General features: G+C 35.2%; 1 protein-coding gene across 3 annotated transcripts in view; it reads right to left on the bottom strand.

The window, feature by feature from the left end:
• Window positions 1-14,815, bottom strand: part of STK3 (serine/threonine kinase 3) — a 304,634-nt gene that overhangs the window by 200,718 nt on the left and 89,101 nt on the right. For 2 of the 3 annotated variants that reach the window (XM_063079486.1, XM_063079485.1), the window contains exons 5-6: window positions 7,801-7,965; window positions 6,953-7,120 (exon numbers count right to left, since the gene is read on the bottom strand). The exons of the other annotated variant lie outside the window; for it this stretch is intronic. In XM_063079486.1, coding sequence (XP_062935556.1) covers window positions 6,953-7,120; window positions 7,801-7,965 — 333 coding nt within the window. The remainder of the gene's footprint in view (window positions 1-6,952; window positions 7,121-7,800; window positions 7,966-14,815) is intronic. 3 annotated transcript variants of the gene reach the window in all.

The following is a 14,815-nucleotide window of genomic DNA, read 5'->3' as shown; positions in this document are numbered from 1 at the left end:
CACGGGCTCCATATAACATTCAGCCTCTTGTTGGCTTCCAAGATGTTCAAGTTAACCATAATGATCCCAGCTTCCATTTCATGTCACCTCTTGGTGTATGTACCCAAAACATCGAGTCCTACTGAAACAAATGTAAAGCAAAGTGCAAGACTATGAGAGGAGTTTGTCATGATATTGTGGACTTATACTTGGCTGAATTTAAGTGGTGCAATCAATTCGGAAATAATGCTTTCAATTCCCTTTTACTGCATATATCAGAACAATTTCCTGTTAACTATGATGATATTTTGACTTTTGTCTTTAATATGTTATAGGCCAAATATGCAGGGACAAGTTCTTCAACTGAATATATCTGAGAAATTAATTGTTTAATTTATCCAACCAAATTTTATTATTAATTCAACAGGAAAGAGATTGTGGATTCTATTCTCTTTTTTGGTGTTGGTTTTTATTTTTTAATTATTAAAAAAGTGGTTACTCAGTTTTCATTCCTTAGATGTGGATATAACTACCTTTTCACATGTCTTTTTTTTTAAATTATGTTGGATTAGGAGTATACTTGGTTGTGAAAAAAGTAAAGCTGTGTGATTCGTAACACGAGAAAGCTACTATAAGTGTGCGTTTTTGTTTTTTAATATGCACTAAGTGATTTCCCCCCAATGTCTGTTTTAACCTTGCATGTACTGGGGCATTTATGTCACCTATTAAAATGCTACATTTCTCAAAAAGGGGGGGGGCGGGTAAGCCAATTGGGAAATATAGCAAGATTAAGAAAAAGGTTTTTCAGGAAAGAAAGATGACATTATTTTCAAAAACATCATTTCTCAAAAATAACCCTTCCATGTTTGAAAATATCTACAGGACTCCTTTCTTTATAAGTAGGTGTTATAAGGACACAAAGATAAAGAGAACTTTTTTTCCATCTAAAATAATTCCTAATTTACTCTTAAACAGAGATTGTCATGCTTTATATAAGTTGAATTTCTAGAAAATTGCCACCTAAGTAATTCCAATTATTTCCTTAAGTCACATTTGACATAAATCTTCCTAAAATACACTATATTTGTATATCTTATTTTGAAAGGGTAGTAAACATTCAGTACTGTATTGTGTAGAAGTAAAATTCTTACTTTGATTTTTATTTTCTTTCCTTCACTTGACTGAAGAAATCATCACTCACTTTTCCTGTTGTCTTAATCTAACTCAGCTTTTTCCTTACCCCTTTCACCATGCTGAGCAACAGGTAACCAAACACAAAAACTTCTAAAAAAATAAAATAAAATAATAATAATAAAAAGAATCAATTGGTCTTAGCGACATCTAAGAAGTAAAGTGCATGGGGTTTGGTGGAGGGGTACAGTGACCGATATTTAGAAAAATGATACCATCTACTCGTTTCCTGATTTTTTAAAAAAATTATGTTTCCTAAAGGGCTGAAAAAGATAGAAGACTGATCTCTACAGAAGTATATAGTTAACTGAACTCAAAATTAAATATTGTGAACTATTTTATTTAACTGACCAAAGTTAGTTCAGTGGTTTCATATTTAACTTTAAAAATAAGCTGGGTTTTGATAAAAGTTTATTTCACTTAACATTCTGAACAGATTTACTTCCATTTGCCATTACTCATTAAATTTAACCTAACAGCTGGGTATAAATTTATAAGCACATTTTCATCCCTTTCCTGTTGAAAAAGCTTTACATGTATTAATGTGTACTTCATCATTGCCCCTTACTATCCACCACAACAAAGATTTGGTGTGCATATACTACAAGTTTCTTTTTTTAAAAAAAAGTTGTAGCAAAACTAATAAATTTACTTAATCCCATCAAACAAATCCAGTGTTTTTAATAACTCTTTATTAGGAAATGTTTCCTTGAATATTTATATTCCAAAACCTCTTATTCTACCTTAGGAAAGAGAAAAGAAAGTATCAATCTTTGATTAACTGATAAACTAAACCATGTAAAACAAATGACCTCAAATGACCCATTCTCAATTAACTGCAAATTTCCAGTTTAATCACTTTCTTCTTCTAATTTAGTGCCATCTTTAAATTCTTCATATCTCTCAGGCTCTGACACTCCAAACATATGTCCCACAAAAGAAGCTTAATCAGTGACAAACGGAATGTTAATTTGCAGCTATTTAAGCAGGAGCAATCCCACTCAAAATTATCCAAGTTCAATGCATCTCTTTTTGCCCCAGCAAAAACAGGTTTCAGGGAGGCCAACAGACTACTACCTGGAGCATGGTAAAAGGATGGTGTGTCTGAGAAAAAGACTAGGAAACCAAATCCCAGTTCACTCCGTCTAGAAGTAAGCACCACTGTTCTGAGGTATTCCTATTATACGCATTTAGTGTGCAGGCATAGTAGAAAGGCCCAGCACCTGTGACAATGGCCAAAGGGAATTTCAGAAAGTCTGGATAGAATCCTTACTCTAGTCAGGCCATATCAACAGTGGCTGGGGATCCCCATCCCCAGATGTGGAGGCTAGGGAAGCTTGCTCACCACATCCTAACTTTGTCTCCTGTTCTAGATAGCCCAGCTATATGAAGTAAATTAAATAATATCCTTTACTCATGCTAAAAGAACTAGCATTCTTTGCCTCTATCTACTGTGGTGGTCTTTCTGTCGATCATATCTTCATCCTATTGTGACAACTCTGGTAGACTAATGGTTGTGGTGGATTGGTTGAATTGCGTCCCCCCAAAGTTCATATATTAGAAGCTTAATTCCCACTATAACTGTTGAGGGTGGGAAATCCCTTAATGGTAATTGAAAGGTGGGGCCTTGAAGAGGTGATAAGATTCTGAGGACCACGCTTAGTGAATGGATTAATAATGGTGATCATAGGCATAGTTCTGAGGGCTTTAAAAGGAGAGTGAATGAGGAGGTGTCTCTCTCACTGCTCTGCCATTTTGCAATGTGATACTCTGCATCACTTAAGTCATCACCAAAGAAAGCTCTCATCAGATGTGTTCCCTGGGCTTTGGACTTCCCAGCCTCTGAAACTGTAAGCGATAAATTTCATTTTTTTTACAAATTACCCAGTTCCAGGTATTCTGTTATAAGCAACCGATATGGACCAATACACTGGTTATCTCATTAGCCTACACTGCTAACACAAAAATGGGAGGGGAACAAAACATAAAAAATTAAAATCTGTCCGTATTTCCTGCCACTCCAGAAAACTTAGGGGATTCATATTTTAAACTAATAATCATAATGATGAGATTATATGGTTTGTAGATTTCTTATTTCTGCTAGCCACTCCTCCACTTGCACAGAGTTGAGATACAAATGCAGAAGATATTTCTTTAGTGTCTAGGCATGAACATGGGCCAATCTGAGTTCATATCTCAGTTCTACAATGACAAGTTGTACAATCTTAATAAATACCATAATCCTTTAAATATCCATTTCACCCAATCTACCCATTAAAATGGAGAGTAAAATAATGTATTTCACAAAGTTGTTGTAGTAAAAAAAATTTTTTTAATTAAAAAAGAATACTTCATTATTTCACTCACAAATCACTTTCATATCCTACCAGCTTTCTCATACCTTAACTACCATTTTTATCTACTCTCTAACCTCACTGAAAAGACTGAGATTCTGATTTAATGACTGTAGGGTAGGGTGCAGGCATTAGAATTTTTTCAAAGCGCTCCAGATGACTGCTATGCAGCAGGAGTGAACAACCTTATCTAGCTCCTTGATCCCTCCATTTCCTTATAGTCCCTCCTCTCCTTCCAGACTGTATGCCATGAACATGAGAGTAGTTCAGGTACCTGCCTGAACTACTCTCTCAACAGCATCCTTCCAAGATACTCATTCATTAAAACCCAAATCCTAGACATCAAGGCCATAGTGCACTCTGCTCCACAGCTGAGTGCTGCTAGAGGAAGGCCCACAAACTAAGATTAATGACACTACAATTTCTTACTTCCTGATTTTGGCTGGGCCCTCAACAATATTTTTTTTCTCTTGGACAACTCTTACTTTTATCCCTTCACTCCATGCCCCATGAAACTATTGTAAACCTTAATAAAACAGTAAAGACTATTAATTTTATTAAATTTCCACCCTTGAATATTTTTGTCATATCGTGTGATAAGATAGGAAATGCATATAAAGCATTTCCCCACATATCAAAGAACAATGATTATCTCACGGAAAAACACTTGTGGACTGAACTGCAAGCTAAACAAGCCACAACTCTTTTTTACTTGAAAAAATAACTGACAGAAAAACTAGGGCCGCTCATACTTGGATAACTGACAGACATCTTCTCAAAAATGAACCAAGTGAACCTGTCACTTCAAGGAAAACAACAGACAGTATTTGTGGCCAATGATAAAATTTGAGTTTTCACGTGAAGATTTAAATTTTAGAAAACTTGTATCTGCTACATGATCTTGACAGCTTCTCAATAATCTATAAGATAGTTCACAAACACGAGAAGTTAAATAATTATAATATCATTTAAATAGTGTTTTAGTCTATTTGTGTTATTGTAACAGAAATACCTGAGACTGGGTAATTTATAAAGAACAGAGGTTTATTTGGCTTACAATTCTGGACAGCTGCATCTGGCACGGGCCTCAGGTTGCTTCTACTCATGGCAGAAAGTGGCAAGGAGCCAGTGGGTACAAGCAGATCACATAGCGAGAGGAAGCAAGAGAGAGAGAGAGAGAGAGGAGGTGCCAGGGTCCTATAAACAATAAGCTCTCATGCGAACTAACAGAGCCAGAACTCACTCATTAATCGCCCCCACCCCCCCAGGGAGAGCATTAATCCATTCATGAGGGATCCGCCCCCATGACCCAATCAGTTTCCAACACTGCCACATTGGGGATCAAATTTCCACATGAGTTTTGGAGGAGACAACACATCCAAACTCCACCAAATAGCAACTTAAAACTATGTTGTGCTTGAAAATGCACAAGGCAACACTTGATAAACTGTCCAAAAAACTACAGAGTCAAGAATTGCCTATATACAAATTACGTGGAAAAAGAGAAATCTACTTGGGCGGTGGCTGTCAAGAAAGGCTTTATACAGAAATAAAATCTGAGTTGGGACTTGAAAAATTGGTAGGATTTAGACTGGTTAAAGAAAAAGCGAGCAAGGCATCCTAGGAAGTGTGGATATACATACTTATTTTAAAGAGAAATACTATCTTTAGGTATATTTTTAATATTTCATATATATTAATTCAAATTCTCAAGTGACATTTTAAGATCCTTGAAGGCGGGGACCACATATTACAATTCTTTGCTGCTAGAGAGACTAGCACAGGGTCAAATTTAATATGCTAAACTATTTGGTTGGAAAAATAAAATTTGCAAAGGGAGGAAGCAGAATAGTAATAATGTAAGTCCTAGGTTAAATCTCAGCTGTACAACTTAGCTGGCTGTCTTAAATAATTTAGTAAATCTCACTGATTGAAACTCAAATACACCTACTTTGAAGATCATCATGCAAACATTCTAACTAAAAGTACCACAGATAACTAATTGAAAAGAAATGAGAATTTGTGTTTCTGTTTTTATGTTGTTTTCAATTGTTGATGCTATTTTTTTCCACTTTAACAAATTTACGGGCCGACCCCATGGCTCACTCGGGAGAGTGCAGCGCTGGGAGCGCAGCAGTGCTCCCGCCGCGGGTTCGGATCCTATATAGTGATGGCCGGTTTGCTCACTGGCTGAGCGCTGTCACAAAAAACAAAACAAACAAAACAAACAAACAAAAAAAAACAAATTTACATGCACAAGGAAGATGGTACATATTGTATAACTGGATTATTCAAAGAGTTCTCTCTTTAAAGTGTTTCAATATGGCAGACACATTTTTAAATACTGTCATTATAGTAGACTATTATCTATATATTGAAATTTAACATACCATAGCATTGTAATATCAGGTATCATTCCAATTTATTCTTCTTCAGATATTCAAAAATATTGCATTATTTTTCCTCTCATCTATTTACTTCACACATTTCTCAAGTCACTCCAACATTTTATTTTATATTCTACAAACACTCTCTCTCTCTCTCTCTCTCTCTCTCTCTCCCTCCTTCATTCCTATATCCTTCTTGAGGTAACTACAGCCACTAGAGGGCAATAAGTATACAAAGATAAATGTACTTATCTATGATGAATTGAGATTCGCATACAAATAAACCTAAAAACTGTATCATCACAAACCATAAAGCATAGAGAATTAGACTTGAATGTGCAAGGTATATGCCTCAAACTCACAATTTATCCTGGAAAAGGAGTTCATAAAAGCATACAATGTTGTTCAGAAAAGGAATGCCATTTTCTCAATAAGCACTAACTAAAGAACAAAGCCTAATTCCCTTGTAAGTACATAGCAATACTAGAAATCAGGATTTTTTAATGTCGGCCTCAGACCAAAGAAGATAAAGCAGAGGAAAAAATACAGAAAGGTAGAAACTGCAGCGGGTAGAAAAATGAGAATTGATTTCTTCAAACTTTTCCACTAGCACATTGAGAAAACAATGAACTGAAGAATTAAGAGGATTTACCAACCCTTTATCTATTGAAAAGCAAGAGAAATTTTTACAGGTATATTTTTGGACAAGGAAAACAGTGATTATAGGGATAAACATAGCCTTCAGTTCTTTTCTCACAATTAAGAACGTAGGGGGAAAAGAAGTTAACAGTCACTAATCTTTTTTTTTTCCGGTGGCTGGCCAGTACAGGGACCGAAACTGGCACCTTAGTGTTAGCACCATTCTCTAACCAACTGAACTAACAAGTCAGCTACAGTCACTAACCTTTGACAGATAATACTTTAGACAAAAATCTGAATTTAAATTAACTTACTTAATTTACTTCATATTTACTTACACTGACATTAAAAAATTGCATCACTTTTAAGGTCAACATTTTTAACAAACCGTAATTTTCTTACCCTCATCGGATGTATATCAGCATAAGGAGGTTTTCCTTCAGCCATTTCTATAGAAGTAATACCAAGGGACCAGATGTCGGCCACACAGTTATAGCCTATTTCTTGAATTACCTCAGGAGCCATCCAAAATGGGGTTCCTATCACAGTATTGCGTTTTGCCATTGTATCCTGCAATAACATTATGTAAATATAAATACTATTACAAAAACACAAAGGAAATCCATACATCAACATATTCTTTAAAATACATATGTTAGGGCTGACCCCGTGGTGCACTCGGAAGAGTGTGGCGCTGGGAGCGCAGCAGTGCTCCCGCCGTGGGTTCGGATCCTATGTAAGGATGGCCGGTGCACTCACTGGCTGAGCGCAGTGCGGCCGGTCACAAAAATGACCAAAAAAAAAAAAAAAATACATATGTTAATCACTCAAATACCACAGATTATATCTGAAATTGACTATTTTCCTAAAATTTCAGTTAGTTATGGCATGACATATTTAGGAATTTTGTATTATGAAACAACCAGTAGTCCGCAAGCAACTTATCTCCACTACCTTCTTAGAGACAGTCATGAAAGACAGTACTGTAACAATAAAAGCTACAGAAATGAGCCAATGTACCTTCCCTTTTAGAACATTTAAGCATTTTAATAACAAGATATATTTTAATATTCAATATTCCTTGTATTGTAAATAAAATACTCAAATTTGGTTCACTTATGGCTCCTTCTCCATAAGCACAATGAAGTTACACATTTCTTTCCATACCCCCAAAAAAGTCATCATAGTTTAGTCACAATGAAACCGGAATAAGCCAAAAAGTGTTTCCAAAATTACTAAAGTTAACTTACTGTTAACTGACCAGCCACTCCAAAATCTGCCAATTTTGCATGTCCTTCTGTATTGAGGAGAATATTTCCAGCTTTTATATCTCTGTGTATTTTTCTCATAAAGTGCAAATATTCCAGTCCTTTCAAGGTAGATTTAAGAATGGTTGCAATTTCATCTTCTGTTAACTGAAAAGTATTTTAAAAACCATATTGAAATACCATGTTAGATAAACTTACAAGAGAGCACTGGTAGCAACTGCAGGTTGAGCATCCTTAATCCAAAATCCCAAAATCCAAAACTTTTTGAGCACCAACAAGATGCCACAGTGGTAAATTCCACACATGACCTTATGTGACAGGTCATAGTCAAAGCAGGTCGCAGGTACACAACACACAGTTTGTTGTTGCTGTTGTTTAACAGCTCATGCAGGTATTCTGGTGATGCTACTGTGCTGCTTAGTTACCCTGAATACATTATTGTTTTCACTGTATTAACAGTATGTCATCTTTTTTTAATTGTTAAGTACGTGTGTGTGGGTAAGCATAAGAAAATAATTGCTTATCAGTAGCATATAAATTCAGAGTCAGGAATGACGGTGATGCCAAACAACTACAGATTGTCCACATGGGTGGCTGAGACAGTAACACCTTTGCTTTCTCATGGTTCAATGTACACAAACTGTTTCATGCACAAAATTATTAAATATTGTATAAAATTACCTCCGGGCTATGTGTATATGGTATATTTTAGACATAAATGAATTTCATGTTTAGACTTGGGTCCCATCCCAAAGATATCTCATTATGTATATGTGAATATTCCAAAATCCAAAAAAAAGTCCAAAATCTGAACACTTCTGGTCCCAAGCATTTCAGATAAGAGATACTCAATCTGTACTTCTTTCTAATGATCAGTAAACCTCTAAGAAAAAGCTAGAGTAAATAATTGAGAATCTCTTCTCCCCCACAAAATTCTTTGTCACTCTTATTACACACTTTACTGCTGAATGATTAAATTTCTCCCTTCTTTAAAATTATCAATGTCATTGCTAAGGTACAGAACATATCCCAATAATGAGCACGACCATAAGAAATCACTATTTCCCAAATCTTCTAACACTGAGTTGGCACGATCACAGCTATCTGTCCTGAAAAAGTAAATTCAGACCTTCTTTCCTCCAATGGCTCTGATTCTTGATGAAAATGAAAAGCAACAGCTTTACATAAAGGGAAGGAAATGAGGGAGGCTGGCTTGCCAAGATTCTCCTGCATGAAGCACTTACATGAATGCCACTCTGCTTCCAGCCAGGTCCCTCCTAAACCACCCAAGTACTGGATTGTGTCTTAATACTGAGAACTCAAAAATGACAATGTCAGAGAAAGCTAAGAAAAACTGAAACACAAGCAAAGGCTCACAGGGGAACAAAAAAAAAAGGGAGAAGAGAGAAAGCAGCCAAGGAGGAGATGGAAAGGAAGGAAACATTCTTAACAGTTGTAACAGGAAAGCCACTGCTATCTGTACTCAGCACCACACTAAGAGTTTTGCATACATTTATCTTATTTATCCTTTTAACAATCCCAAAAGGTAGTGTGATATTGTGAAATATTAAGAAATAAATATTTCATCTTCTTCCCTGGTTCTTGGCACCAGAGCTCCTAAAACCCTTAGAATTTTCTGAGTGATAGGAGTGAGAGGACCATCTTTTGTAATTTATAATAAGCTCCTTTCAACCAAACCGGTGACTCCTGTTGGGCCCCTACACAGCTTCAGGATGGGACCTGGTTGACAGATGAACCAACCATGTGACTGGAGGGTTAGGAACTTCAGTCCCACCCCCTGACCAGTGGGGAAGGGAAAGGAGCTAGAGACTGAATTAATCAGCAAAGTCCAATGACTTAATCTATCATGCCTACCTAATGGAAACCCCAGAAAAACCCTAAAAGGTAGGGACTGCTCTCATGGATCTTATACTCTTCCTACAGGGGAAGGGATAATTTGATAATAATCTGATAGAAAACAAAGCAATATAAGAAAATGTCAATGACAATTGCAATGAAGACAATAAAGCAGAGAGCTAGTCATAGAGAAAAACTGATAAGTTACTTTAGATTAGATATCCAACAAGGCCCAAGAGACATTTTTAATGATCTAAATGATATGAGAGAGCCAATAACATGAATGGCTATCTGGAAACATAACATTCCACACAAAGGAAAAAATAAAAATAAAAACAACTTGATTGAACTTCTCAAACTTTTCCAAAAAACTGAAGAGAAGGAAACATTCCCAAACTCATTCTATGAGGCATTATCCTGATACCAATGCCTGACAAAGACACTATATGAAAACTACAGACCAATATCCTTCATCAACACTGATGCAAAAATCCTCAACAAAATAGCACAACAACTTCAGCAGAATATTAAAAGGAGTATACACCATGACCAAATGGAATTTATTTGTGCAATCCAAGGATGGTTCAACATACAAAAATCAAACAATCTAATAAATACACCACCTTAACAGAATGAAGGAAAACAAATTGCATAATCATCTCAATTGATAACAGAAAAAGCACTTAACTAAATTTAACACTTTCATAATAAAAACATACAACAAACCAGGAACAGAAGAAAACTACCTCAATGTAATAAAAGCTATATACGGAAAACCCATAGCAAGCATCATACTCAATGATAAAAGACTGAAATCTTTTCTTCTATGATAAGGAAGACGAGGATGCCCACTTTTGCCACTTCTGTTCAACACAGTACTGGAGGTCCTAGCAGATAATTAGGCAAGAAAAAGAAATAAAAGGTATCCGAACTGGAAAGGAAGAAGGAGAATTATCTCTGTTCGCAGATGATATGATCATATATGCAAAAAGTCCTAAAGATTCCACAAAAAAACTGTTAGAACTAATAAATGGATTCAAAGAAGTGAGACAGAAAGTCAGCACACAAAAATCAGTTTCATTTCTATACATTAACAATGAACAATCTGAAAAGAAAACTACAGAAACAATTCCATTTACAACAGCATTAAAAAGATAAAATATTTAGGAATTAACCAAGAAGATGAAAGACTTGTACAATGAAAACTACAAAACATTTTTTTCACAAATAGGAAGACTTAATATCATTAGCCCATGCTACTCAAATCAGTCTACATATTCAATGCAATCGCTGTCAAAACCCCAATGATGTTTACTGCAGAAATAGAAAAACTCAGCCTAAAATTAATATGGGACCTCAGGGGACCCCAAATAGCCAAAACAATCTTGAAATAGAAGAAAAAAGCTAGAGGATTCATTCTTCCTGATTTCAAAACTTATTACAAAGCTACAGTAATGAATATAGTGTGGCACTGACACAAAGATAGACATACTGATGAATGAAAAAGAATAAAACAGCCCAGAAATAACCCTCACATACATGGTCAAATGATTTTCAAAAGAACAGTTTTCAACAAATGGTGCTGGGAAAACTGGATATCCACATGCCAAAGAATAAAGTTGAATCTTTACCTAACACTATATACAAAAATTAACTCAAAATTGATCAGAGACCTAAATGTAAGACCTAAAACTAAACAACTCTTAGGAAAAAAGCATAGAACAAAAGCTTCGCAATACTGAATTTGGCAATAATTTCTTGGAAATGACCAAAAAGGCACAGGCAACAAAAGAATAAATAAACAAACTGGTCTTCACAAAAAATTTTAATTTGTGCAACAAAAGACATCATCAACAAAGTAAAAAGGTAGCCCACAGAATGGGAGAAAATGTTTGCAATTTATATATCTGAAAGAGATTAATATCCAGAATACATATAGAGAACTCCTAAAACTCAACAATCAAAAAACAAATAACCCAATTCAAAAATGGGCAAAGGACCTGAACAAACATTTCCCCAAAGATATACACGTTGCCAATAAGTACATGAAAAGATCTTCAACATCACTAATCATTAGGGAAATGCAAATCAAAATTACAATGAGATACTACTTCATTTTTGTGAGGATGGCTATTATCAAAAAACAGAAAATAACCAGTGTTGACAAAGATGTGGAAAAACAGGAATGCTTGTACACTGTTGGTGGGAATGTAAAATGGTACAGCAGTTGTAGAAAACAGTATGGTGATTCCTCAAAAAATTAAACACAGAATTACCTTTCGATCCAGCAATTCCACTTCTGGGTAAATATCCAAAAGAACTGAAAGCCAGGTCTCCAAGAGGTATTCTTACACCCATGTTCATGGCAGCATTGCTCATAAGTAGTTAAAAAGTGGAAGCAACCCAAGTGTCCACTGACAGACAAGTGGACAAGCAAAATGTTGTATATACATACAATGGACTATTACTCAGCCTTAAAAAGGAAGCAACATGCTACGACATGGATGAACCTTGAGGATATTATTCTAAGTAAAATAAGCCAGTCACAAAAAGGATAAGTACTCTATGATTCTGCTTATATGAAATACTTAAGAGTAGTCAAAATCACAGAGACAGAAAGTAGAATGGTGGCTGCCAAGGGCTGGGAGAAGGAAGACTGGGGAGTTAGTGTTTAATAGGCACAGAGTTTCAAATTTACAAGACAAAAAGTTATGGAGATGGATAGTGGTGATAGTTGCACAATATTATGAATGTATTTAATACCACTGAAGTGTATACTACAAAATGATTAAGATAGTAAACTTTGTAACATATATTTTACCACAATAAAAATAAAATTGAGGGGATAAAAACACTGATTCAAGAAAAAGTTTATCACATTTGAGCTGCAGAAAAAAGGTTAAAGTTTAGTCAGGAGGACACTAGTTCCAGATGAGGTCTGAGAGACAGACAAGGACTGGATCATGTAAGCCTTTATTGGCCATGTGTAAGGAGTCTAAATTACTTAAAAATTTTGGTACTTCCAGGAACTTATTCTCTACCTCAGACCAAAACTGTCTGATGTGAAAGTCCAAAGAAAAAAACACTACACTCTAAAGCTGCACTATCCAATACAGTAGCTACTAACCACGCATGGCTCCTACACACTTGAAACTTGTGCAGTCTAAATTGAGACATGTTATAAATGTAAACATATACACCGAAGATCAAGGTTTAGTACAAATATGAAAATGTAAGATACTGTACTAACAATTTGTATATTGATGACCCATTAAATATTTTACATGTTACTATTTTATAATATTAATACACTAATTAATATTAAATATATTATAAAATATGTTGGTATTTAATATAATAATATTAAATATGGTTGTTATATATATTCATATTACACTCATATAACGATATATTAGTATGTTTAATATATTATCAAAATTAATTTCACCTGTTTTTTAAAAAAATGTGGCTTGTGTCAAGTTTCTGTTGGACACAACTGCACTAAGAAAGGATCCACAAGAGCAGAGATCTTTGTTCACCAATGTATTCACAATGCTTGGAACCATGTCTGGCATACAGTTATCACTCAATAAACAATGAATGAATGACTACAGACGTGTCGGTACAGGAAGAAGGGTGATAACCTCATCTGATGTTCCCAATATTTCTAAATTAGTGGTTTGCAGCCAAGGTGGGAGAGTGGAAGGTAGGATTGTTGTTACCACTGCGCCACTGTAGAAGGTGTGCAAGGTGGTGGTGCTGTCATGTGCACCTCAATTCTCTCTTCTCTTCCTATAACCCACTCCTTATGTAAAGATTAAAGAGCTTGGGTGTTACAAAAGCAGCACCAGTCCATAAAACTGTCTTGTTCATTTATTCCAGTGCTGACCTTTTCAGTAACCTACATATCAATTTTTATTCTATTAACATTCCACTATTTTCAATCAGTGAGTCACTAATCCTCCATTAACTCTTTGATTTATCTGTTCCCGTATCCTATATTTCAGAGCTGCATTAGAGAAAGTTCAGAATTAAATAGACCCACAATACTTTTGCATTTCAGGATCTGTCTGATTTCAGTGCTATAAAGCCACTGGGCAAATCCACAGTGAGACTAAAGGAAAATTTGCTGGAGATATTACACTGATTCATGAACTGTCTGGCTTTGCTAGATGACTGGAAACGTTCATTCCAACTCTATGATTCTATAACAGAGGGTACTTCAAAAAGTTCATGGGAAAATTAAAAGATAATATGAATCTTTCCATGAACTTTTTGAAGATCTTCACATGAAAATAGTCTTAACTAAATAAATTCACACTCATTTGGACATCAATTTACTCATTCATTTAACAAATATCTACTTGACTGGCTCTACTGTACTGAAACTGCTGAAGGTGCTACAGTGATAAGAAAACTGACAGTCTCACTCCTCATGAAGCTTACAAGAATCCTTAAAGGTACAGTGTGAATATGGCTCTAAACTGTTACAGGTGGAGAGGGCAGACCTGAAGCAAATGTGTAAAGTTTATATGGCCTCTCTTTCACTATGCTTTTCTCCCTTTGGTAATAAATCCCTCCCCTTACTTCAGGCAGTCAATTTCCTCTTATTCACTTCATATCCTCCGCAATCAAAAAATAATGTAATATCCAATCATTCATTCTAGCTCATAAATAGAGCTTAATTAAAAATAATTTGTGGTACAGTTGAATATCAATGCTCAAAAGCAGTATCTGTATTTTAAGTCTTTTATTGTCAAATAGGAAATGATAGGTTTCTATCCCTCGATAAAATCATTTTAAATAACAAAAAACAGGTAAAGAAATATTTTCTAGAACACAGAGGTATAATGTGTTGTCTTAAATTTTTACATTAATTCACAGTTTATAAAGAGTAGATTATGTGATTTCACAACTAAGTAAGCTGAAACACTTATTATCATCCCTTTTTACAGATGAGGAAACAAATTCAGAGAAATTAAGTGGTATGCTGAATGTCATACAACTACTAAGTAGCAAAGCCCACTTGTCTTCTACAGTCAATACTCCTAAGACACCACTGCCAGATGTCACAAACATAAATGTCAAGAATTGGTCTCAATATTTTTTAAAAAGGGGAGGGGAGGCTTCAAGGCTTGTT

The sequence above is a fragment of the Cynocephalus volans genome, chromosome 15, assembly GCF_027409185.1.
Source record: "Cynocephalus volans isolate mCynVol1 chromosome 15, mCynVol1.pri, whole genome shotgun sequence".
NCBI classification, from domain to species: domain Eukaryota; kingdom Metazoa; phylum Chordata; class Mammalia; order Dermoptera; family Cynocephalidae; genus Cynocephalus; species Cynocephalus volans.
The sequence above is the reverse complement of the archived record's forward strand: the minus strand, read 5'-3'. Positions and strand labels throughout refer to the sequence as shown.